At 38.2% G+C, this 27489-nt stretch overlaps 1 protein-coding gene across 4 annotated transcripts in view; it reads left to right on the top strand.

Annotated features, from left to right (window-relative positions):
- Positions 1-286: 286 nt before the first annotated feature.
- The window catches only part of kcnh6b (potassium voltage-gated channel, subfamily H (eag-related), member 6b), a 30308-nt gene continuing 3105 nt past the window's right edge, over positions 287-27489 (top strand). For 2 of the 4 annotated variants that reach the window (XM_049465043.1, XM_049465042.1), the window contains exons 1-10: positions 3570-3776; positions 6747-7172; positions 8121-8517; positions 16157-16356; positions 17720-17972; positions 20920-21113; positions 21239-21344; positions 22390-22668; positions 23981-24155; positions 24961-25168. In XM_049465043.1, coding sequence (XP_049321000.1) covers positions 3570-3776; positions 6747-7172; positions 8121-8517; positions 16157-16356; positions 17720-17972; positions 20920-21113; positions 21239-21344; positions 22390-22668; positions 23981-24155; positions 24961-25168 — 2445 coding nt within the window. Of the gene's footprint in view, positions 518-1725; positions 1862-3569; positions 3777-6746; positions 7173-8120; positions 8518-16156; positions 16357-17719; positions 17973-20919; positions 21114-21238; positions 21345-22389; positions 22669-23980; positions 24156-24960; positions 25169-27489 lie in introns of those variants that run through there. The other 2 variants (XM_007239805.4, XM_049465044.1) reach the window with 2 other exon arrangements.

Below are 27489 nucleotides of genomic sequence, written 5' to 3'. Positions count from 1 at the left end.
TCTCGCGTAAATGTGATGAAGCTGTTTGTTCAGTCAATACCCGGCTACATTAACTGCATTCACTGCAGTCCATATCTGGTGCCAACATTGACTGGTTTGGTGCCAAAGCTTCCAGCTCTTCTTCTTTTCTTTTGATCACTTACATTTTCAGACTTTTCTGTGTCAAATCAAAAAGTGCTTCTATTGAACAGGATGCAGAACAGGCAGCAGAGTGAGGCTGAAAATTGATCATGTCTATATGGGCGTTTCTGGCTGTTGTTGGCTGTGTGGGTTCTATGGTATTGATTTGTTTGTGAGTGTCCCCTGTTGTAGTATATGATTGATCCGATCGCAGTAGCAGGGATGGATCTGCATGAGGGTGACAGCGTCGACACTTAGGGGTCGAGTCACAGAGGGACAGCCCGAGTAGACTTAGAGTCTGTGGCGCAAAAACAAGACAAGAAAGAAATCTGGATTCTGTACTTTCTGAGGTTGGATCTATAATAGACCAAGCTGGTGAAAATGAAGCACGTCTGGGGTAAGAACAAAATTCTTATATAATCTAGTGTGGAGCATGTGAGTTCATGTGAAACCAAAGAGCAAGCCAGTTTGACAACTCGGCTGCACTGTACAATTTTTTTACTTTTCTATTTTTTATGTATTTTTTTCCTGTAAAATTTGGTTCTCTGGGGAAAAAAATGAAAAAGACAAAAATACAGTTTTTTTTAAATGTGTCATGATTTCTTTTTAAATTGTGTGAGTGGAATACAGGAAGTTTCTGTATTTTAACAGCTTTTAACTGTTGAATTTAAGAACTCTAACTCTGACATAAGCTTTTTGTAGGAATTTATTTATTTTCATTAATTATGAAAAAATGACTGCTGTCATGCAGATATATCACTATTAAAATACAGTTTCTAACTGAAAAAATATGCAAGACAGACATGCTGAGAGAAAGTGCCGACATGCCGACTTTTTCTGTCCATCAGTAAACAAAGTTTTATCCCAACAAAGTGCTTCCATGATGCTTCAAAATTAGTTTGGAATGTGAATTTAGTTAGTAGGAAAAGGACGATTAGTAGTACTTTTGTTTTTATGTTATAAGGCACCACTTTTGAAGATATAGCCAAATCAGTTAATAAAAAATGGACACTGATAATTATTTATAGAGAAGATACTTTAATGTTTTTCATTATTGTTATTATTGTTATTATTATTATTAGTAGTAGTAGCAGTAGTAATAAAAGAAATATTGTTTACATAAAAAAATCAGTGTCATGATGACAAAACATCTGACTTACTCCTAAAGTACAGCAGAAAGTGGACTGCATGACTTTCTGCTCTGTTAATGAGAGCATATTAACCCACTTCTGCTGCTCTGTCTGGGTTTTTTGTGTACTAATAACCTGGCAAAACTAAGACAGTGTGAGAATGTGATGCTAGCATTAGCATTATTACTTTAGAAGACAGAAAATCAGCCAAACACACAAAATAAGCCAAGAACTGACTGCAGTAAAACCTGACTGAAGGATACCTATAGCAGAACCTCACTGTTACGTCACCTGTCAATGATCATTTCTTAGGGGAGGATTTCAACCTTATAACTCTGTTAAAAATAGAAGGGTTAAACTTGAACGCAAGTGGTAGGGGTACAAAAGAGAAATGAAGAGAGACTGGACCATAGTGTAAAAAAATAATTAATTAACTGCATAATTTCTCATGATTTGACTTGTTGTGGTGTGTCAGTTTGTCAGGGTCACTGTGTATTCGATTTTTGGGTCCTTGGGAATGCCACAATCTGTTCAGTGTTTGCGGTGAGGAATGTCTCGGTTCCTCAGTGACATGAGGGCAGGCTGGAGCTGAGACGCACATTCCAACAAGAGTAAGTCTTCTTCATAAATCTCCTTATGATCCAGTTGTTACTCAGGGTGTCTGCAGGTATACAATGTAAACCCACAATTAATTTTGTTTTACGTACAACAGAATATTTCCAGATATTAACATTTATTTTACTTTAGGTAGTTAATAAGGTTTAGTCTGTTTCCATGAACTGCTTCTTTTCTATTGGCTTTTGGCACACAATACTTGCATACTGGGCGTGTGACCCAGTTTCTGACACCAATACACACCATCAGTATATAGTGATTACCCCCAGGCTCTCTATGTTGTAGGCTGTAAGAGCAAGCATCATTTTTTGAGCTAAATTAAACTGTGTTGGCTGTATGCCAACTGTTTACTCTATAGCATTTCTCTAATTGTCAGTGATTATTTTTAGTCTGTATTTTACTTTTTATTTAAAAAAAATAAAAAATGTTAAGAACAAATCTGTTTTATTTATCTGACCAGAGTTAGTGTGCAAAGCATGATATAACACCAATAAACATAAAGTTTAGCATTACATTATTACAATTTAGGCTTAATAACAAAGTTGGCAGTTAGTATTACTTTTGAGGTAGGAATTTGAGGTAAATGTACCTCAGGCTTCTTCAGGCTTACATTATGAGAAAATAATGGCAAAAACAGCATCACCAATATTGAGTTTACAGACTTTTTACTGTAAGCTTGCAATTTCTGTATTTTGTAAAACCAAACAAATATTTAAACAAACATAAATTATCAGTTTTGCACAAACAAAAATGTAAATGCTCAGTCACTGAAAATAGTCCAATGCAATTTTTAAAATTACACTTCCCCATAACTACAGTTTTGTTGAATCTGTGAGCTTGAATTTGGAATTTTATTAACCAATTTAAGACTTTTTAAGACTTATTAAAACTCTACAGACATCCTGTTTCAACCGCAAATCACAAAAAGTAGGGGCAAATTAAAAAAATGCAGTGTAAAAGAGTGTTGAGGAGTAAAGATGGGTAGACGATCTCCAGTATTCATCAATACCACTTACAACTTTACTCTGCAGAACACAAGCCTTATGTTCACCATGTCCAGAGGCACTGTCCACTTCTCTACTGGACCATCACACAGAAGAAACACAGTGTATTTTGGTCAGACCAATCAGTATGTCAGATCCTTTTTTGGAAGAAACGGATACCATGCAGCAATAATGCAGAAGAAAGTACACTTGAGGTCTTGCAGGGCATCCATGCATTTTTCAACAAGACAATGCAAGACCGTATGCTGCACACATAACAAAGGCATGGCTTGAGAAGAAGAGGGTAAGGGTACTAAGCTGTCCCCAGTAGAGAATGTGTGAAAATTTTGTAATTAAACAAAATGACAACAATCCTGTACTGGTGCAAAGCTTAAATTTGTAGGAAGAATGGGACAAAACACCAGAAACACTTCTTCACTTGGTTTCACCAGGAGTTATTTTAGAAAGTGGTAAATGCTTTACTGTCCAACCTTATTTGGAATGTGTTGCAGGGCTAAAATGCAGGAATAGATGTTTATTAATAAATTAAATGAAGTTAATCCGACAAACCATGAAATATATTGGGCTCATGCTGTCTGCAGTCAAATAGAAGTCAAAGTAATTTTTAGAAACACTGTGCTTTAATTTGCATTTTCCATGCTGTCCCAACCTTTTCTGTTTCAATTCTTCTAAGGCTTGGTTCTTGTTCTGGTTATTTGTGATGAACATGCAGGCTGGTGTGCTGAGCTCTACGCCCGACTTTGACCAGATGAAGTGCGGGGCTGCCAACCGTTTCCCACAGTTTTCCCTCAACTTCCGCCGCCCCAGGCGGTCTGTCACGATCTCGGACTCACCCCCAACTATAGAGCTCATCACCAAGCCCAAGGTGAAGCAGCGCACGCAGAACATCACAGAGAAAGTCACCCAGGTAGGGTGTGGCAGGTGTAGGGAATGTAGGATTAAGAAAATCAGACTATTAGGAATTTTGTGAGATTTCCTCTTTCCAGAGACATCTATTAAATTCTGCAACACTCTCATATATATTTTGTTTATTTTTATAGGTATATGTTGTTTTGCTCTATAAACTGCTGACAACATTTCTCCCAAATTATCAATAAAAATATTGTTTTGGAGCACTTCTTTTTCATATTCATTTAGAAACAACAATACTAATGTTTTAACTGTTCAGAAATCAATTTATGATGGAATAACCCTGATTTTTAACCACAGTTTTTGTGCATTTTAGCCTGCATTTGAGTGACCTTATTTTACTCCTGGTGCAAAAAGTCAGCAGTTTTTTTAACTTTTTCCTCTTGATTACATTCCTACATTCCAGAGGTTTTTAATGGGGTTCAGGTCTGATAAGATTGTGCTGACCATGACTGTCACACCTTAGCCCATGTCTGTCTTGTGTTTCTCCCTCATTTGGTCCCATGTGCTCCTGCCCCTCTGTTTACCTGTCATGTGTTTCCCAGCCATGTGCTTCTGTTGTGTTTTGGTCCTGTCTCCGCCCTAGCCCCACCCTGTCATCAGTGATTTGTAACCCCGCCCCCTCTTGATTGATCCTCAGGTGTTTCCAGTTTCCTGTTCCCTCCTCATGTAAATAAGCCCCTTTGTTTCAAGCCTTCTTTGTCTAGTCTTTTGTGTGATTCCTTGCTGTGTGTCTGTCAGGTTGGTTTTGTTTCTAGAGTTACTGGTTTCTTAGTTTTGATTATACTTTAATCTCATCTTTGTTATTTTAGTTATTTCAGTCTTGTATTTTTGTCTTGCGTTTACCCGTGTTTGTTTTCTGTTTATATTCAGTGTAACTTTGGTTTATTTTGTTTGTTTGTTCATTTGTTTTAGTTTGTTTAATTAATAAAATAATTATTCTGCACTTACGTCCATCCCCTCACTTTCGTAACAATGAAACTGTCTTGATCTGGTGGTCCTTCATCCACACCTTAATTGATGTAGCTGTGTGGAATTAAGAGTCCTCGGATTTGGGAAACATTGCAAATGCAGAAGGAAGCAAATTTTCATCCAGGATAATTTTGTATGTGGCTTGTAAAGTAAAAACAAAATGATGCATAGCTTTCTTTTTTTTATTAAAAAAGAGTGGCATGCATTTGTATTCAGCCCCCTGTTCTATGATACCCCTAAATAATACCTGGTGTGATCAGTTACCCCTAGAAATCACCTAATTATTAGAGTCCACCTGTGTGAAATTTATTCTCAGTATAAATAGGCTGTGCTGTAAAGGCCTCAGAAATGTGTTCGAGAACACTGGTGATCAACACTGCACACAATTCTGGTGTGGCAGCATTATGCTTTGGGGATGCTTTTCTTTAGCAGGGACAGGATTGTGAAGCTGGTCAGAGTTGATGGGAAGATGAATGGAGCTAAATATAGGGCAATCCTAATCCTAGAAAAAAAACCTTTACGGTTTACAAGAAATCTAAAATAACCACCTGTGAACCTTTTACAAACTACAATTAGATTATCAGAATCTGATAGATAGTTGTGGACATTCCAACATATGTTTTTTTTTTTTAACAGATTTAAAATTGAAATTAAAGGGTGCACAAATTCTGAAAAATAACTGTTCATGACCTAAAAATAGTATCATGAGCTTTTACAAAAAGGACATGGACCAGATATACTCCATAAGTAAATATTAGTCCTAAGGGGCCTACACAATGAATAATTTAATACTTATTTCTATTGATCAGTCCAGTCTTGATCAATTCAGTTAATTTCAGCCCTCTTCACATTTTCTCTCTCTCTAGTTCAACCACCTCTTCTGCTTCTTCTAAATAATACATTTCACCACAATACTTGAGATTTGAACAAATATTAACAAACCTTAAAACTGCTCTCCTTACAGCTGAGCTTGAGCTGTTTTGCAAAGAAGAATAGGCAAAAATCTTAGTCTCTAGATGTGCAAAGCTGGAAGAGACACACCCCTAAAGACTTGCAGCTGTAACTGGAGTAAAAGGTTGTCCCACAAAGTATTGAATCAGGGGGGCTGAATACAAATGCATGCCACACTTTTTTTACTTTCCACTTCGTGTTGGTCTATCAAATAAAATCCCAGTTAAAAAATTGTAGACATATTAAAAAAGGGGAAAACGAAAAAAAAGGGATACGAATACTATTTCAAGGGACTGTACTTGCTTTGACCTCCTCTACTGTGAAAGCTGGGTAATTGCCACCCAACTAGTATGGGGGTTGGCACGTGTATGGCAGTGTGGTCAACACTTGCCAGTGGAAAGATCGTTAGGACACAGAGATATGAGGCCTGGGGCAGATGGAAATGGCAGTGCACCATAAAAACAATCTATATGCTTGAGGGTGCATGTGAATCATGTGAGGTCAGGACCATTCATTTTCTACATGCTACATGGCCACTAAAACTACATATATGATTTCTTTCTTTCTAGGGTTCAGTACCAGTCAAAAGTATTTTTGCCATGCAATTCTTCAGGTCCAATCAATAACCTGACATGGTACAAGCTGCCGGTGCTGTTAAGGGAAAAAAAAATCAAAACTGAAAAAAAGATTCTTTGTTAAAAAAAAAAAATATATATATATATATATATATTTTTTTTTTTTTTTTTTTTTTTTGCAAAGTAGTTGTAGTACTAGTACTACTTCAAATTTTATATACACACACTATACCCCCCTATAGTAGTAGGGGGTTAATGCACTATATGCCCTTGTGGTGCGTCCTAAGATTTTATCCTTAATAGCATTTCTACTTTTATACTTTTAAGTAGTTTTGAAACCAGGACTTTTACTTAAAGAGTAAAAATCTTGAGTTATATGTCAACTTCTACAGAAGTATTTATTTTAAACGCTAGTGTATACTATATCTATACTTCTACCTACAGAGTAATGAATGTCTCTCTTCTTACAGGTGTTGTCTCTGGGTGCCGATGTGCTGCCCGAGTACAAGATCCAGGCTCCAGACGTCCACATGTGGATCATGCTGCACTACAGTCCCTTTAAGGCGGTTTGGGATTGGGTCATCCTGCTGCTGGTGCTCTACACGGCCGTCTTCACTCCCTACAGCGCTGCATTCCTGCTGAACGAGCTGGAGGAAGAGCGCAGGCGGCCCTGCGGCTACACCTGCAACCCGCTCAACGTGGTGGACGCCATAGTGGACATCCTGTTCATCGTGGACATCGTGATCAACTTCCGCACCACCTACGTCAATCACAACGATGAGGTGGTGACACACCCGAAGCGCATTGCCATCCACTACATCAAAGGCTGGTTCCTCATCGACATGGTGGCCGCTGTCCCTTTTGATCTGCTCATCTTTAAATCGGGGACAGATGAGGTGAGCATAAACTAGGAATATCTGTAAATTAAAAAGAATTAACTAATTACTCATGAATAATGATTTTTTTTATTTTTTAACACTGAAACTTTTAATAATGTATATTTAAATGTAAAATAAAATAAGCAATGTAAGATTTTTGTTTAATTTTATCTTTCTAACATTGAACACAGATTATACGTAAATATAAGTAAAAAAAAACAAAAAAACAACACTAATAAAGAAAAATATGAAACATAAAGAAGGAAAGGTTCTCCTTAAGAGATAGCTTAACTGCTAATGTAGATTTTTCTCAGTCTTGTTGGGATTTATTGTCATAGCTCTATATTGTCAGAGCATTTTTTGCAGAAAATGAGAAATGTCTGAAATAATAAAAAAGATTCAGAGCTTCAGACCTCAAACAGTGCAAAGAAAACAAGTTTATAGTCAAGTTTTAAGAGTATAGTAAAGTTTTTATAGTTTAGAAATCAATACTTGGTGGAAGAACCCTGGTTTTTAATCACAGTTTTCATGTACCTTGGCATGTTCTCCTCCAACAGTCTATATTATATATATTATATATAGAAATGTATAAGCCTAACATATATGATTTCAACATATAATACCATATGAAAACAAATTCTATAGATATTTAAAATATATGTACAAATTGTCGCTGGCAATGAAAAACAAGTATCAATGTCAATTTTTAGTTTAAATAATTTAAACTTGTCTCTTACACTATTTCAGAATTTCTAGATGAATGGATAGATAGGAGTTTTCCAAAATTACCTGAAAACTTTTTTACCTTTTTCACACTGACTTCCTTTAAAAGTTAAGGTTTTATCTCTCTCCTGTAAAGCTGCTGTTTTGGAGATAAATGTATTTATTGTACAGTAATTATATATTTACAGGTATTTCATATATGTTAAAAACGTATATAAACATATATCATTATCTTGCCCTCAGACAACCTCCACTCTAATTGGCCTCCTGAAGACGGCACGACTGTTGCGACTGGTCCGTGTGGCGAGGAAGTTGGACAGATACTCTGAGTATGGAGCTGCGGTCCTGGTTTTGCTTATGTGTACGTTTGTGCTGATCGCCCACTGGCTGGCATGTATTTGGTATGCTATCGGTTATGTGGAAAGGCCATATATGAAAACGGGCTGGTTGGATAATCTGGCTGACCAGCTGGGGAAGCATTATAATGACAGTGATTCCAGCTCAGGACCTTCTATAAAGGACAAGTACGTCACTGCGCTTTACTTCACCTTCAGCAGCCTGACCAGCGTGGGCTTCGGAAACGTCTCACCAAACACCAACTCTGAAAAGATGTTCTCCATCTGCGTCATGCTTATTGGCTGTAAGTCATTTCTTTCATCTCTCAAGAGTCTGAAAAACAACACTGATCATATTTACTGTATCACACCACCCTACACTAAACCAATACTGGATAAGGTGAATTTACATACTGTGTTTTTCGCACTATAAGGTGCACCGGATTGTAAGGCGCACCATAAAAGAACGTAAATTTTAAAATCTAGTTTCATAATAAGGTGCACTGGATTATAAGATGCATTTTAAGAGACACTATAAGGAACTTTTCAGCAGGTCTCACCGCTGGTTAGCTAACTAAGTTAAGTAAGGCTAAGCTAGGTAAACAAAACTGTAATAATAAAAAAAACTTTTTCTTTTAAAGTCAAACAATCTACACAGATTTCTCTCCTGAAATTGCTTTGCCCACTCTTGGCATTCTCTCAGTGAGCTTCAAGAGGTAGTCACCTGAAATGTTTTTCAGGTGTGCCTTATCAGGGTTAATTATTGGAATTTCTTGCTTTATCAATGGGGTTAGTACCATCAGTTGTGTTGTGCAGAAGTCAAGTTACTACACAGCCGACAGCCCTATTGGACAACTGTTAAAATTCATATTATGGCAAGAACCAATCAGCTGACTAAAGAAAAACGAGTGGCCATCATTACTTTAAGAAATGAAGGTCAGTCAGTCCGTAAAATTGCAAAAACTTTAAATGTGTCCCCTAGTGGAGTCGCAAAAACCATCAAGAGCTACAATGAAACTGGCCCACATGAGGACCAACCAAAGAAAGGAAGACCAAGAGTCACCTCTGATTCTCAGGACAAGTTCATCTGAGTCACCAGCCTCAGAAATTGCAAGTTAACAGCAGCTCAGATCAGAGACAGTTGAATGCCACACAGAGTTCTAGTAGCAGACCCATCTCTAGAACAACTGTTAAAAGGAGACCTTTTAAAATACCTGCTAAGAAACCAATGCTAAGGAAAGGCAACAAGCAGAAGAGATTTGTTTGGGCAAGGAAACACAAGGAATGGACATGAGACCAGTGGAAATCTGTGCTTTGGTCTTTGCTTGACTCTCTCAGAGATGGTCGCATTTTTCTCCCTCTCCTCCCCTTATCTATCCTGCTTGGCTTCTCCTGTCTAGTGCTGTGTACTGCTACCAAAGAGACACCCCTCACACTGCTCTTCAAACGAGAAAATATGGATTTGATCAAATGGTCTCTCATTGCAATTGACACCATCTTCTCGACAAGAAGCCTGTGTTCGGAGGAACCTGTTTGTCCTAATTAGAGACCGACCGATATGGGTTTTTCTAAGGCCGATGCCGATACCGATCATTAGTGGTCAGAGTCAGCCGATGGCCGATGTGACCTGCCGATTTTTAGGGCCGATATGCTATCGTATTATATTTATTTGGCATGCTTAAAATCATACTAGTAAGAGGAGGCACAACAGTTGTAAACTTCACACAATTTATTGAAAATAAGGTTAGCATTTTATAGTGACTTTAATGTTACTATATCACTATATGTTAATAAAAAAATATTAATTTTATTTAGATTGTATTATCCATAACATTTTATTTTATTCATTATATAACATATGTTCTATATACACTATATATTCATGTTTATAGTAGAAATATTATGTTGGCTATTATATAAAATTTACTGTAGGGGCCTACTAATTAACAAATGTATGACTTGTTGCAGTCTGTTAGTCTATTAATTATTCATTTTAATATGTTTAACAGAGTGCAAGAAGACTTCCATAATGTGACAACTTTAGATAGTTACTCCAAAACGGCAAAGCTAATTTCTTCTTCAACTCCATGCAGTTGAAAACGAATGGACATGGGAGGACAATGTTATAAAATGTTCACATTAGGGCTGCAGCTATTATTTTACAAAAATGGGTGACGTTTAAATTAAGAATAAAATTATAAATAATGCAAAAACAGACAGGTGCTGTAATTTAAATATAGCTTTATCTGTTTTTTTTTCTTCTTCAAATGAGCTCCTTAGCCAGAGAAACGCGTCTCATCAGCTGTACTGGAGGTTCGGTGCGTGAGCGGAAAATGAGTTGAGAAAGCTGAAGAGCGCGGACTTTATAGGTTCAGGATAAAATGAGCTTTTATCAGAAAAGTCTGGAGGGGGTTCTAAAGTAGAACCCGACAAAACAGAAAATTCTGCTCATCGTTTCATTTAATATCTAACAGCGCAAACCGCTTTAAACGGGTGAGTTTTACAGCAGAACAGCAGGAGGCGGCATGATTTAATGTCTGTTTGTAGTGAAGGAAAAAGAGATGTTTTATTTTAACTCCATTATTTTAGAAACTATTTGTTTTATTAATTCGTTTACAATAAAGCTTATTTATATACAGTGTTGGGAGTAACGGCGTTAAAACTAACGGCGTTACTAACGCCGTTACTTTTTTTCAGTAACGAGTAATCTAACTAATTACTATGACTGTAACTATAACGCCGTTACTATTTCCGACACCCCGTTACTGCACGTTACTTTAGCAGCTCTATGAACTTTTTTTTTTTATTTCGCTTTGCCCTGGTTAACCCCTCCTCTGTCCGGTGAACTTGAGCTTCTGGCCGCTGTGCCTGTGGTTTGGCGTGGTGAAGTGAGGCACAATTGTGACGATTTGCGTGCTCTAATCAATTCAGTGATTGCCGTGGACAACCCAAGTTCCGAATTAAGGACATTAAGCTCTTTTTAGCTGCTCCGGTTTTTGTGCTGCTTTCTATTTTAGAGCTTAGATTCTCTGCCCGAATCCCACCTGACCTGAGGACCGACCCGAAATCAGGCTCCTATTTTTATTTTATATAAAGCTCTGGTGTGATAATTACAACGTTGCTAAGTAACCAATTATTATTGTTCACTAAAGCGAACGAAATAGCGAAAATTGAAAGTGAAAAACATTTGTGTTAACTGAATCTAATAAAAACGGTAATTAAAAGGAAAAACATAACTATCTCGAACTGTATTTTGTGTTTATAAAACTAACTAAAACGAACTGAAATTACTGATAGAATACCCTCATTTTTGTGTTTAATTTATTTATAAGCGCTGTTGTACAGCGGAGTTGTACAGCGGGAGTTGTTGTGCCGAGCGCGCGGCACTCGTGGTCCGTTAGTCCGTTAGACGCGTTTTTCCGCTTTTTTCAGTATTACAAGTTTTAGTAATTTTCTTTGGTTGTGTGGAGAATTTCGTTTTATTTTTTTGAAATTCGTTAGATTATATTTTTGTCAACATTTTGGGTTTATTTTCGTTTGTTATTTTTTGTTATTTTTCTGAAATTTTCGTTTCTGAAGAAGAGACGTCAGTTATTTTATACTAGAGCTTATAGATAGGGCTTGCCTTGCATAGTCAGGGCGCATTCCAAATGCACTCCTGCCATCAACGCTAAGCATAGTTTCGTTTGGAGAGAAATGCTACAACATGCAGTTGAAATTCTATTCTTTTTCAGTAAATGAAGCAACATCACAGATTACTAATCATGAGAGAAAATATAGACTTTGGGACACTGGATTGTAAAAATGGATGCCTTACCCGTTGAAAGTCTTGCTCACTCTTGAAACCTTGCTCTGCGTTCCAAGTAGCTGCCCGCAGATGTGCCGGATTAAAATCGGCGCGGCCAAATAAGAAAATCGGCCGATGCCGATTGATAAAAAAATAACAAAAATCGGCCGATTAAATCGGCTGGCCGATCGATCGGTCGGCCTCTAGTCCTAATGAGACGTTTGCAGCTGGCTACGTGATGGGCGCGTGGAAAAACTGGCGTGTCGTGTGCCTGGCGACTCTTTCCGTGAAGGACACAGAGAATGTCTACTTAGGCACATTGATTACAAGGATTCTGCTGGTTGGATTGGGCATTTCCCTGGTGTATCGGAAAATTAACGAAGTTGGGTCAGCTGTCCAAGGCCCCCAAAACCTGCCCGTCATAATTGATGCGGTGGGCAGAGCTTTGGGGACTCTTCTAGCCGCTACTTTGAAAACATCTTGGAGAAACAAGCAGATATGCAGCAGAGTGTGGAGAAAATTGAGGACCATGATGGACAATACAGAATGGCTACGTCAAACTTCAGTAGCCATTCCACGAAAACAATCAGAGTAATTTTGTTTTGGCTTCCCGCTATCAGCACTCGGCCTTGGCTGATGGAGAAAAACTTCTCCAGAAGAACACTGCAACGCGATATTTCTCCCTGTTTTCCTAAGCTGCTGGATGTTGGTCTGACTGGTATTTAATGTTATCTCGGCAATCAGACGGTTGCCAGGCAGTGGAACTTTCACTTGTGTCAAAATAGATATATTTTTGAGGAATAAAGTGTCCAATGATCTTAAAAAAATAGTATAATAAGAGGTGGACATGGCCCAGAGCAGCCATGGTGAGCGTCCCTTATTTGAAATTCTGAAAGGTGGCAACCCAGGTAATGCTAATGCTGCTTCAGCAGTGCTAGCCTGGGTTAGCAGCAGGCTACAGGGTTATAAAACTCACCTCTGGACGAGGAAATAGGGGTTAGTGGCTCATGCTAATGCTGTCCCAGCCCCGGTGCAGGAGAACTAAACTGAAACTTTAGTGTAGAGGCTTTCCTGCTCCTGACAACCTGACTGGTAAAATTCAAATTAAAGAATTTTAAGTGTGCCTTACAGTGTGAAAAATACGGTATTTAATTTGTTGCCTTAGCATGCATTAATCCAATTTAAAGCTTTTAGTTACTATGCACAAATTGTAAGTTGATTTAAATTATGTTTATTTGTTATATAAAATGCACTACACAATAATTCTGCTTTTAATTTTATGGCCAGGCCAATAAAAAAATAGGCTTCTGTTTGATATCACTAAAATCTTCCAAAGAGTAAAAACTCACATCATATTAAAAAGTACTATAGAGTAAAAAGCACAACACAGCACAACCAACAAGGATCTATCAGCTCAGAGAATGATGCTTGCTCTGGGAAGAATCAATACACACTGATGGTGAGTGTCAGAAACTGGGGGACATACCCAGTATGCAAACAGAGACAAAAACAATAGAAAAAAAGACATGATCAATGACCTTCTCAAAGATCTCTGTTTGAATGTGTATGTTGCCACAGATGTTCACCTTACTTCAGTTTAACCTCAGCTGCTACACAGCTTAAAAAGCCTCAGCATGTCTCAAAAACGCTCAGTGAACAAAGAAGGAATTTAACAAGAGTGAATATTGGCAGTAAATTGAAAGTTGGAGACTTAGAGCTCAGAAAGACTTCAGGACCGACCCAGAGCTGCTACTTTTCTCCTTAACAGGTAACTTTAAGCTAACTAGCTAGCTAATTCAGTCAGGTAATTTATCACCACCACTAGATGTACTTACTAGGGGCTGGTGTTTAAATTAATTTACAAATTGAGTGTTCACATTCGTATAAGTGATCTGTGTGCAGCTGGTATGAAAAGGCAGGGGGTGTCTAAGAGAGATGGTTAGGTTAGCAAGGTTAGCTGAAGTGATCTGGAATATGCTGGATAACACAGTCATGCTACAATGAGCTGCAATCAGTCACAACGGAGGAGCAGCCGTGTCACATTTGATTATTACCTCGGCAGTGATAAGTACCCCAAAATATACGCCAGAAACCGATAGTTAGTCTCTATACTGACTTACTATTGAGTAATTTGTTACGTCCAAAACGATGAAGGGTAAGCGTTACTTATGGCCATCCCTAGCAACTATCTAGCTGTGTAGCAGTCAATATAACGCTAGATACAGGTTTTAGTCCTTTTCTATTCTGTCTCTCCTACCTAAACTGGCTTTGCGAAGCTAAACAGTAAATTACTAGGACTTGTAAAGTAGTAACTTCAGCACTGGGGTGTGTATTTTTGGAGCAGTGGGATTTTTCAGGTGTAACAGGCTTGTCTTTGGTTAACACAGATAGCGGTGCATGAGGCTAGTTTAGCTACTACGGATAAAGTTCACATGAGCCGGTTTATAATATGGTGGTAGAAGTTACCGATCGTGTCTTTCACTGGCTTGTGTGATTTAGCCTGGCCCAGTTTGGCAATCCGAGGTAGCGTGGGGGGGTGGGCGAGGCAGACTACTCTCTGTAATGTTTTGAAATTGGCCTGCTGTAGCCATTTCACACACTCGCTCTCATTTCCTACAGAATGTACCTTTAAGTAAATGAAACCATAGCATGTATAAAAATATTACAAACTTTATTCTCGATACATCATCCCTTTGGAATAAAAAGGTTCTAATCGGTCATTTTTATCAAAATTGATTTATCTCACATATTCTATTTATTTTAACATTATATGACATTACATTACAAACATTACATTTTTTCCTATGCTTTCTTTTCAATAAATGCTTGTCAGTGTTGCTGGAACACAAAACTTTTTAATATCTATTTCTTGAAACCGCTCAGAATGCAAGACAAACTACTTTACAATGCTATTTAAAACTTTAAACAGTATCACAAAAAATACGAGACTTTTAAGATAACATAACACAATCTTTAATTACTGCCATAGTGAGGAATTTTCAGATTTAACTAAGACGATTATTCACTGGAGTTATGTTGTAGAGCTTGTCTTGCTGACAAAATGAAATTAAAACACGAAAGTTTAAATAAGCGTATTGTTAGATCATTATTAAATTCCACAAAGCCAGCAAATTATGATGTTTGTTATGATTAATTAAATAAATTAAACACATTCCTTTTAACAAACTCTTAACAATATTATTATGCGAAAAAAAAGCTTTATCCAGTTTTTACTGGTTCTGTCCAGGTGCACTTTTGAACACACTAAATTTTAAGTCCTGTTTTGGGCCACTTCAGTGGTATTTGTACTGGACCAATTATGTTTCTAATGAATGGCTGAACGTGGCTAGAGATTGGGGCTGCCACCTCAAAAAAGAATAAAAAATAAAAATATTGTTTGTGACTGAATAACAATGGCTTCACAGTGAAAGCTCAGCAAAACCCTAACGTTAAGCATTGCTCTTTAGTGCAAATATGTCAGTTACATAGTGCAAACTGTTAAAACAGATGTCAGATATGCGTCACATTAAAAAGATGGAATTAAAAATAAACATCAGATTTAGATATTGAAATTGAGCCACTTTTTGTAAACGTAGCCTGTTAGTCCCTGGGCAAGATTACATTCTTTATTTATGGATATCACCCTAAATAAGAGTATACACTAAGTTCATAGATGCACTGACATGCCAAAAGTCATGGGGTAGCACTATGTAAATTGACGGCATTTTGAAGGCTGACATCTTGTTACCGTATTATCTTGTGCGTATCTCAGTGAGTGAAGCTGGAACAAGGTCTAAAAGTGAGTTTATATGGATGGGTGTTTCATTTCTGAAAATGACTCCTCAAAGTCTTTTGGCATGTCAGTGTTTAAATATTAATAACATTACATTATGAGTTACATAAGCAATAGAGGACATAAAAATACAACACAAAAAGTATTAGCAGCGCCTGAAAGAGACCATTGGGAATATTGTGATAAATATTAATAATCAAATCAAAAACATTTTGTCAGATGTTTTAAGTAATCAACCAAAGTTTTTATTTCATTCTTTGTTTTGCACTGGAGCTACGAGGTAAATTTAGCTAGCATCCATTCTGATGGTTAGTTTCACGTCATTGTGCTTCGTTAAACAACATTGTTTTTTCCCTGTTTCCAGCCCTCATGTATGCCAGCATATTTGGGAACGTGTCGGCGATCATCCAGAGGCTTTACTCTGGGACCGCGCGGTACCACACTCAGCTGCTGCGAGTGAAGGAGTTCATCCGTTTCCATCAGATACCCGGAGGACTGAGACAGAGGCTGGAGGAGTACTTCCTGCACGCTTGGTCCTACACCAACGGCATCGACATGAATGCAGTAAGAGCTTCCTAATCCTTCAGAAACACCAGAGCAGGTTTCCTAGGAGGTATTTGACCATGAAGGCCTGATTAGCACAGTCTCCTCTTAACAGGTGTTCTAGAGATGAGTCTGCTGCTAGAACTCTGTGTGGCATTCAACTGGTCTCTGATCTGAGCTGCTGTTAACTTGCAATTTCTGAGGCTAGTGACTCAGATGAACTTGTCCTGAGAAGCAGAGGCGACTCTTGGTCTTCCTTTCCTTGCCAGTTTCGTTGTAGCGCTTGATGGTTTTTGCGACTCCACTAGGGGACACATTTAAAGTTTTTGCAATTTTACGGACTGACTGACCTTCATTTCTTAAAGTAATGATGGCCACTCGTTTTTCAGCTGATTGGTTCTTACTGTAAAATGAATTTTAACAGTAGTCCGTTAGGGCTGTCAGCTGTGTAGTAACTTGACTTCTGCACAACACAACTGATGGTCCCAACCCTGATAATAAAGCAAGAAATTCCACAAATTAACCCTGATAAGGCACATCTGAAAACCATTTCAGGTGACCACCTCTCGAAGCTCATTGAGAGAATGCCAAGAGTGTGCAAAGCAGTAATCAGAGCAAAGGGGGACTATTTTGAAGAAACTAGAATATAAAACATATTTTCAGTTATTTCACCTTTTTTTGTTAAGTACATAACTCCACGTGTTCATTCATCGTTTTGATGCCTTCAGTGAGATTCTACAATGTAAATAGTCATGAAGATAAAGAAAACCCATTAAATGAGAAGGTGTGTCCAAACTTTTGGCTTTGAAATGCTTTGAAAGCTCCTCCCCCAAACTATTGTTTTTACCACTGGTCATAAATATAGGAATTAACATGTTACATTATGTTTTTTTGTGACAATATCATATTAATCTACAAAAATGACTATAGAAATAATTACTTACTTATTATAAAAAAGTGAAAAAAAAATGTTTTTATTGATACTAATAATCAGATACTAATAATTAGAGATGGACCGATTTTGGGACTGATTTCGATCACCGATTGTCTTTCATCTCGATTGGCCGATCGCCAATACCGATCTTGGGCGAGGCCAAATGCCAAATTAATGCCACACAGTAGCCAGGCAAACCTGGTACAGATTCCCATAATTTTTTTGGTTTAAAATATTTATTCATCATTTAAATAATTTTAATTTAATTTTTTATAATATTGTCACAAAAATACCTCTATATCTCCAAGTGTTGTAAATTTACAAAACAACTGCATCTTGAGGAAATACCGTGTTAACTGTTCTGAATCTTTTCTTGCACAAATCCTAAGTTGTACTGCTTACTGCTGTAGCTGTAATGCCGATACCTGTATATTTTCTGTGCTCCTGAAGGTTCTGAAGGGTTTTCCAGAATGCCTGCAGGCTGATATCTGTCTGCATCTGAACCGCACGCTGCTGCAGAACTGCAAGGCCTTCAGAGGAGCCAGCAAGGCCTGTCTGAGAGCCCTGGCCACACGCTTTAAAACCACACACTCCCCTCCAGGAGATACACTCTACCACCACGGCGACATCCTCCACACACTGTACTTCATCTCCCGCGGATCCATTCAGGTGTCCCGTAACGACATGGTGCTGGTTGTACTGGGTAAGCATACTGCCAATGACACATGTAGACATATATAATTTATACATATATGACAGGAATTAATATCGACTTTTGCCGTGTAAAGTTAAAAGTTGCTGATGTTCCCAGTCACAAATCATTGCCACCCACTGTGCACAAGTGACACAGTGTATAGTGGCAGCTCTTTCTCGCATCTGACACGACAAAAATCTTCATGAAACTATGTTTCCTGACAAATATGATCAAAATACAAATAAAATATCAATATTCTAAGCTGTATATGTCTCTATTAGTCAAGGTTTTAACTGCTCAGTCGGTCAGAATCACCTACACCCTACCATCTAGATCACCGCAACGTCTAGAGAACTGCAGTGAGTTAATTTAACTGCAACTGAGGCACACACACAGACACACTCCCCTCTAGTGGCTAAACATATGCATTTCACTTCTCAACATGACGCTTAAATAGTAGATTGAGAAATGGTAGATGTAGAAAGCTCCTTTGGTAGATGTACAAAGTATTTCTTATAAATATCTTTCCTTATAAACCTGTGCTGTATTTCACTACTATCACTCTCCTCTGGATGTAGAATAAATGGGTCTAAATGTGAGCAGAACCCTGACCAATCACAAGTCTGACATAGCCCACTCTTCAAGTCTGAGCAACTGGAACCAGTGAGCTGATGAGCTGTCACTTAGAAACCATCTTATTGAGCTAACTGGCCCGCTGTATCATTGCATATATTGTGTACAAGGACTTTACAATTTATAGGATAAAGCTTAAAATCGCAGCCAGAATCTAAGTATAGTATTATACATTATGAAAAAACAGTACCGTATTTTCTGCATTTTAAGACGCACCGGATTATAAGGTGCACTATCAATAAACGTCAATTTTTTGGTCTGTTTTCATACAAAAGGCTCACCAGATTATAAGGTGCATTTTATGGTGTCGCAATGTTTCCTTTCTAATTCAGCAGGTCTCGCTGCCAGGTGGCAAGACCTGTAAAGCTAAATTAAGTTATGTAAACAAAACTGTAATTCCTTTAAAAAAAACCTTTTAGGGCGCCGAGTGGTCCAGCAGTCCAATGCACTGTCACTATGAAAGGGAGGTTGCAGGTTCGAACCCCCGCTCATGCAGCTTTGCCATCAGCTGCCGGCACTCAGAGGGAGCACAATTGGCCCTGCTTCTTCCGGGTGGGTAGATGCGCTCTCTCCCCATCACGCTTAAAGGTGGCGCCGGGCGGCACGAGGCGTCTGTGAGCGGATGAATCGGAACCTAGCCACTGTGCTTTCCTCCGAGCGTGCTAGCTGCTCAGGCAATGATTCATCAGCAGCAGCTCGAAAAAGGGTGACTGACTTCACACGTGCGGAGGAGGCGTGTGCTCGTCCGCACCCTCCTAGGGTCACAGGTGCCACTGGTGATGGGGACGCACAGGGGTGGGACAATTGGAAAGCCAAACTGGAAGAAAATGGGGAAAAATCTGAAGCCAAAAAAAACAAAAAACTTTTCAGATGAGTCAGACAAGTCAAACGAGTGCTGGCTGTTAATCTACACAAATGTCTCCGATAATACTCACCTCTGTATAGCTAAAGATCTAGCACGGTTAGTGGGTAATGCTAATGCTGCTCCATCAGTGCTAGCCGGGGTTAGCAGCAGGCTACAAGCCGATAATACTTACCTTTGAACGACCAAAAATCTAGCACGGTAAGTGGGTAATGCTAATGCTGTTCCAGGAGTGCTAGCTGAGGTTAGCAGCAGGCTACAGGCCGATAATACTCAACTCTGGGTGGCCAAAGAGCTAGACTGTCGTGTGGTTAGTGGCTAATATCTTATTCTAATTCTGCTGAAGAACTACAATGAAACTCCTCTATAAAGCTGTCCTGCGGAGTGGCTTTACTGTTCCTTACAACCTGACTGGTAAAAATATATCATAAGGTGAACCGGAGTAAAAGGCGCACTGAGGGCTTTATTTGAAGTGAGTTGGGTTGGAAAATCTGCCCACATTCTCAAATAAAATGATGGACCAAGAATTGTACAATTCTGTACAGCTCATGAAAACTGTTAGATTCTCTGTGGTTCTTAGTGTTGGTTCTGGAGTAGCGCTTTTTTATTTGGGTTTGATTGTACAGTACAGTCACTGGTTTATGTTAATTACAGCACACCTGATCCAAATAATCAACTAACTGCCCTCGTTTGAGGCAAGCTGAGTGAGGTTACAGCAGGAAAACACTAAAGCAGGCAGCAAAGTGTTGGGAAGAGTCTAAAACGCTTTACTTATTTTACTGCCTAATAAACTTAATTAGAAACTCATCTCATTGAGGGCAGTTAACGTTTTAGTTGGATCAGCTGGGCTGTAATATGCTGAAAAACAAGACCGGAGTTCACTGGTGTTGCCTAAATTGAGCCTGCTCGCCTTCTAAGCCACTGCGTTGTGACGTCAAGTCAGTGCACTGTAGCATTAGCTAAAAGCTAGAATCATGATTCTTAAATGATTTTGAAATTCAGAGGATCCAGTGATGTTCAGGAAGAAAATGTACTCAGAATAAAATGTACAGTGTTCTGAACATATTTATTTACCGCAGAACGTGATAGAGGTGAGTTTTTGAAAAGGCTATTAAAACCGACCATATAGAAATGTATCTTAGACGTGGAACCCCAAAAATAGGCAAACAAGGACTACAGAATGGCGCACGACTCCAGTGGTCTATTTTATAGAAGCATCTGTTTTTAATTTATTAAATTTGGGACTCCTAGAAAACAAAAGTAATACAGTATAATGGCGTAGAGGTAACTGGTCTACTTCATACACATGTATATACACTATAGCCCTAATAAAACCAATAGGAGTGGGTATACCTACCTAATAAAATATTCTAAAAATCCATCAATCAGCTTGGTTATTGGAGGCAGAGCAAAATCAGAGCTACTAATGGTCTCTCACACAGTCATGTATGCTTACCGCAGGTACGAATGATATTTTGGGGGAGCCTATTGACCTGTATGCTGAGCCTGGACACTGCAATGCTGATGTGAGGACACTTACCTATTGTGACCTTCACCGTATCCAGAGATATGACCTTTTGGAAGTGCTGGACATGTTCCCAGCCTTCGCCGACAGTTTCTGGAGAAACCTGGAGATCACCTTCAACCTTAGAGAAGTCAGCAAACCCACACACTTACACTTAGTACCCTTAATAAACCACACACAGTGTGAATCATTTACTATATGGCACCAATCTGAATTTGTGTTTACAATAATTATTAGTTTCTTCTGTGTCACCAGGCAGATGCAGTTGTGCACACGGTACACAATGAGATTTCGGACTGTGTTTACCATGCCAGTTGCTCACGGCACCGCAGAAACTCACTGGACAGAAGAAACAGACCAGGTGAGTCAACAACCTGCCACCAAATAACAATGATACCTCACACACACAGCAGAGATGACCCAATTTAGGTTTCTATTAGTGGTATCAGTTGATTAAAAAACACTATAATAACAAAATAAATAATAACAACATAATTATGTGATTTTTCTTCCTATGACTAAGCTTTTATTAATAGATATTTGGTCAAACTTTACAATAAGGTCACAAATAACAATAATAAAACAACAATGACAGTACGACAGTAATAAACATTGCTAAATGCTTAAATAATATCTCAACTACTTATTAATTGATACCTGTTAAGTCAATATTAAACTTTACTAAATATTATTGCTGTTATAATATTATTAAGAATGTTATAATAATGAATTGAGACATTAGTTTAGAAACCTATTACTAAATAATTACTAATAATGTCTTGACTAGTGTCAATTAATAATTAGTTGAGAATCCAGCTTTGCCATCAGTTACTACTACTAATACTGTTAATTAATCTACCCTTATTGTAAAGTATTACAGAATATTTAAATGTAAATGACATAATCAGTGTTAAATTGGCAAAATTTAATTATTTTTACATTTATTGTAATGATTGAAACATTATAGAACATTTTAATGTGAGGCTTTTAATGGCATGTTTAATAGACAGTGGAAGACATAAAAGCTAGCTCCATATTCCACACTCAACAACTTAGAAAGGAAACGTGCCAGCTGGTTTGTGTGTGTGTGTATTTGTATATGAGTGTGTGTTGGAGAAAGAGAGAGAGGGAAGAGTTCCATATATCAATATAAATAAAATTAATCTACATTTTGAACTAAGCAGCAGTAAACAATGACATGTTCCTGGCACTAAATACACCCAAAAAACGTTAATACATCACCAGGCTCTGTAAAATAAATGATTTATGGAAGAGCAAAGTTATTAAGGTGAATATTCTACGCTAAAAAAAACATTTGCCAGATTAATCACACACATTAACATTGACAGTTTCCATATATACATCTCAGAACAAAAGCATCCTTTCCTCTTGTTTAACTGGATCAGATGGGATGGATCAAAACGATTCTTACCCACTTCAGACGTGCCCAGGTTTGGGTCATCACTGTTCCACAGGCCATCACACCCACTGGGAGGAAATGTACAGCTGTGACTCCTCCACGTCCCAGTCCAGCGAGGATCTCAACAAACCACCGCTGACCCACAGTCAGATGTGCAGCCCTACAGGAAACCCCAAGGATTACCACCCGCCTGTGGTGCGATTGATACCACCCAACAGTACCTCAGGGGTCGGCCTGGAGCCTGGCATGGACAGAGGGCCCTCGGGTGGGTAATGTTATCAGTAGATGTTTTTTTAAACTCCTGTCTCTGGAGTATACTTGCATTAAGTCTAAAAACACACTGAATCTGAGGTTTTCAGTACCTCAAGCAGAAGGAAGAAAGGCTGTGAGAAGGACATGTGGTTTGTACATTCTAGAGGGGGTGTGGCTAAATCTGAAAACATTATGGATGCAATAGGTACAAGCATTACAATTGGAAAGAGTTTTTAACTTTGCCATCACTGACAAGAATAAACTATGTAATGTATAATCAAATTTAGTTTACTTCATTGTGATAGAAACATCGCATTACATTTAATCCACATGTGGGCACTTTTACTGGAAAGGATGTTGTAATGGGTAAATCACAGTAAATTACTGGCTGCTAGTTGCTATACTTTCAAAGTAAAGGACTGTAACAAAAAAAGCGGGAGAGGAAACCACAAAATAACAGCTTTAAACAGTGCAGCAATTTCATCTATATATTTTACTGTATATTAACAGTAAAATACTCCAATTTTTTTTTTTTTTTTTGAGGTAAGAGTTTTAAAATTCACTGATGGCGCTTTTCCACCGGCATGGAACCAATACGACTGTTTGTACAGGAGCACTACTGCTCTGCAACGCCCTCTGTTGATGACTTTTTGATGGTTCCACTAAAACTGGTCTGGTTTGCTGAAAAGCACCATGGTTCATATTAGCCCGAATGTAACTGGTGGTTTTCAACAACAAAATTAGGTTCCAGAACCAGGAATGTTCATTCACAGAGGGAACCGAAGAATACTTGGTTCATCAGCGCGAATTGTGACGACATCTGTGGGCGTGTCTGTTCACGTATGACGTTTGCTTTTAGCCGTTAAGGAGAGGAACTTCTCAACCAATTACAAACAAGCATATATCGCCTTTCTGTTAGCCAATCACAAGAACCGATTTTCACATAGTTAGAAGTAGGGGTAAAGACCTGTAACCAAGAAAAAAATAACTAAATAAACAGTAGAACTCATTTAACTACTTTTATTTAATTCTTTTCTTAAAACATGTGAATTTAGTATGCATCATCAATCATTGTTTTAATGTTTTACAGACTGGATATTTGAACTATAGAATATTTTATGTTGTGTCAATAGTCATGTGTTATAATGATGGGTGCACTATTTTACACAGGTTTTTCAGTATGTGTGCAGATTACTGCCTGGGTCAGTTTTGGGTGCATCTTAAGAGTTAATAAGAAAAGATGTTCAGATACGTTTGGATACACAGAAAACAGTAGGTGGTCAGTTAGGCCTTATTCCTGTTCAATGTTGTCCCTCTTGCTATAGGAACTCGTCTCTCTGGACTGTACAGTTACTGGCCAGACTGTCAGGGAAATCAGTACACAGAGCGATGCTGTCGATCCTCAACTGTTCAAGCTTCATACAATCAGCCGCAGTGCACAGAAGACTGTCCCACTGAGCTCGAGTCCAGACTGGAGTTACTGCAGAGCCAGCTGAACCGGTAATGTTTCTGTTCCTGTTTCTGAACCAGATCTGAACCAAAATGTTTCCAGAGTATAGATTACTTAAGTGTATTTAGTTATAGAAATCTTTTTTTTTTTTTCTAATTTTTCCCATTTTCTCCCCAATTTACACGGCCAATTACCCAACCCATTCATTAGGACTCCCCCTATCACTAGTGATACCTCAACACACCAGGAGGGTGAAGACTAACACATGCCTCCTCTGATACATGTGAAGTCAGCCACCGCTTCTTTTTGAACTGCTGCTGATGCAGCATTGCTGAGCAGCATCACAGCACGCTCGGAGGAAAGCACAGCGGCTCGGCTCTGGTACATCAGCTCACAGACGCCCTGTGCTGCAGACATCACCATAGGAGTGATGTGGGGAAAGAGCGCCATCTACCCACCCAGAGGGAGCAGGGCCAATTTTGCATGAGCTGGGGTTCAAACCGGTGACCTCCCGCTCATAGTGGCAGCGCTTTAGACCGCTGGACCACTCGGCGCCCTGTTATAGAAATCTTTAATACAAAATTTCAATTTTACTGAAAGTTAAATCATTAGGATATTATATAATAAGTTTGCTAATGTTATTTGAGAAAGTACACAGGTAATTTGGCGGTGTTAAATCAACACTGTTAGTGTTAAATTAACACTGAGAGCAGAAAGTTTAACACTAATAAGTGTTGATTTAACACTGCCAAATTTCCTGTGTAGTGATGTTTAACTTTTACACAGTAAAGAAAGCTGGACACTGCAGAAAAGCTGACTAAAAATGTCCCATTGGCCCTCTATCATATGTTCCAGGTTAGAGACAAGAATGACTGCAGACATCAATGTGATTCTTCAGCTTCTGCAGAGACAGATTACCCCGGTACCCCCCGCATACAGCTCTGTATCTCCAGCAAATCACGCCCCTGACCCTTCCATCCTCTACGGGAACAGTGCACCAGTGCTGCACACTCTGTATCCAATTCCTAATCTCCAGCTGGAGACCAGAGCTCCCACAATCCAGGTAAAAAAATCATAATTTTCATCAAATTATTATTAAATGAGCAACGGAAAGCTGATATGATTCAGACATGCATGTGCCCAATGAGTCTAAAGATACGTTCAAAGGAGTCTCAAAACAGATTTTTTGACCAAATCTGATGCTTATTTTTGCTGCACAGTCTTTTTAACTTGACCCATATCTAACCACTCTCTAAACAGTTTGTGCTGTGTAACTAAGCTCATGCGTTAACTTGTCAGAATCACAGGAGCTATGAATGAGTTCAGACTGCAGCTGGGCTTATCACCGAGAAATAATCCAGCTTGCTAAAAAGTGCATGTTATTTAGCCATTTCATTAGGAACACCCTGCAACACAAGATTTCCAACTATATTGGAACAGATATATTACAAAATATTTTAAAGATATTCATTGCTGCTGTCCATTTTCTCTTTTACTCATGGTCCTTCTCTTTGTCGTAAAAGTCGCATTAATCCTAACCTGTCTTTTCAAACAGAGTCGCATTGCAATAAAATGATAGATATGAATTCGATTTCAATACCACATAATATAGTAGTAGTCCAAATCAGTGAAAATGTCAGATACTGTTTTTTTTTCACCACACAAATGACACACTTATGATGTAAAAGCTCAGATTAAGGCTGCATGTACCTGCTGTTTATACTTATCCTAAGTAAACACACCAAGCTGTGTTTCATTTAAGTCTGCACATTAGAGCTGGAAATTACGTTTAAATAATAACCATAACTGATTTGTCAATCATTTACTAAGGCTTTATGGTGAACCTAACCAAACTAGTTTTTTTTTTGTCCCAAGTTAGAATTTTAAGTATTGTCCCATGTAAGCTTTGTTAGAGAGACCAGCTAATGAGAATCCATTATACAGTATTTTGAACTTCCAAACAGAATGAGTAAAATGTCCAAAGATTGTCTAGGACTGATTTATTGAGACATAAATAAAAAAGATAGTAAACTGTGTAGATTACTGCTTGTATTACTGTCTAAACTCTGGGTTGGAGAGGGACTCCCAAGTTCCTAAATATGAAATTAAACTCAACAGAAATATTTACTCCTTCCCAAATACATTTTAAGATCAAGATGTCCATACGCATACAGATAAATAGAAACTTTTTTAACCCAGAAGAAAAATAAGGCATACAGTAGAAAGAATACAATACAAAATGAACACACTCCGTAAACACACATAGGAACAGACAGCATATACATAAAACATAGTTTTGCAAGAAGCAACATGTTCTAAAGGAAATGCTCTTCAACTGGTCTCTTTCAGTGTTCTAAAGCTTAAAAGCACTAGATGGATGAAATGAGTCACATCATTAAGGTTAATAGAGCAGAGATTGTGAGCTACTGCACAGTGAACTACATGATGTTTTTACAATTCATCATACACATTAAACATTAATCAACAGTTACTTAGAGTCATAACTCAACAACAACAGTAAATACAACAATAACTGCAACAGAAAGATCAGCGAGAGACTGCAATGCATTATGGGGCTAGAACACCGACCACTGCTATACATATGTATTTAATGCATATATGAAACAGCATATGACTAACATATATGAATTCAACATATAAATCCTATAGGTATTTATAATATTTGTACATTTACACTTTTTATTAGGGGTATTTCATATATGTAATAAATGTATATCTGATATCCAGAGGATGTATGTATTAGGGGTGTAACGGTATGCAAAAATCACGGTTCGGTACATACCTCGGTTTTGGGGTCACGGTTCGGCACATTTTCGGTACAGTATGGGAACAAAATCCAGAACCATTTTCTTCCACAGCGTGTTGTTTATTTAACCAAAAAATTGCCAATATACAAACTGAAACAGTAAATAAATTCAAGTGCTGCTTGGTACTATTAAGTTAAATGAAATATTCTCAAATAATTAACCAATGTTAAAAATTAAAATATTAAAAATAATACATTGAATTCCCTTTAAACAGTAAACAAAACTTTCCACATGTAAAGTGCAGCACTCAGTTCCAGAATTCTAGTGTTACAGTATTCAATTTTACTCAATCTTCATATTTTACATTGTCAGCAGTGAGAGCAGATCTGCTGGCAGTTACAACGTCCCCAGTGGTTGAAAATACCCTCTATATACCATTGATGCTATCAAAGCCCCAATGGATGATGTAATGGCTTTAGCCCGATCTGAATTGTGATTGAAAGGATGCCTGAACGCAGATATCAGTGGCGTTTGCACTACAGGGATCTTCTTTCTTGTCATGGTTATCTTAGCACTTGGGTGGAGCCGTCTCAGGTGACTTAGCATGTTTGAAGTG

Source organism: Astyanax mexicanus, chromosome 15 (genome assembly GCF_023375975.1).
Source record: "Astyanax mexicanus isolate ESR-SI-001 chromosome 15, AstMex3_surface, whole genome shotgun sequence".
NCBI classification, from domain to species: Eukaryota; Metazoa; Chordata; class Actinopteri; order Characiformes; family Acestrorhamphidae; genus Astyanax; species Astyanax mexicanus.
The sequence above is the reverse complement of the archived record's forward strand: the minus strand, read 5'-3'. Positions and strand labels throughout refer to the sequence as shown.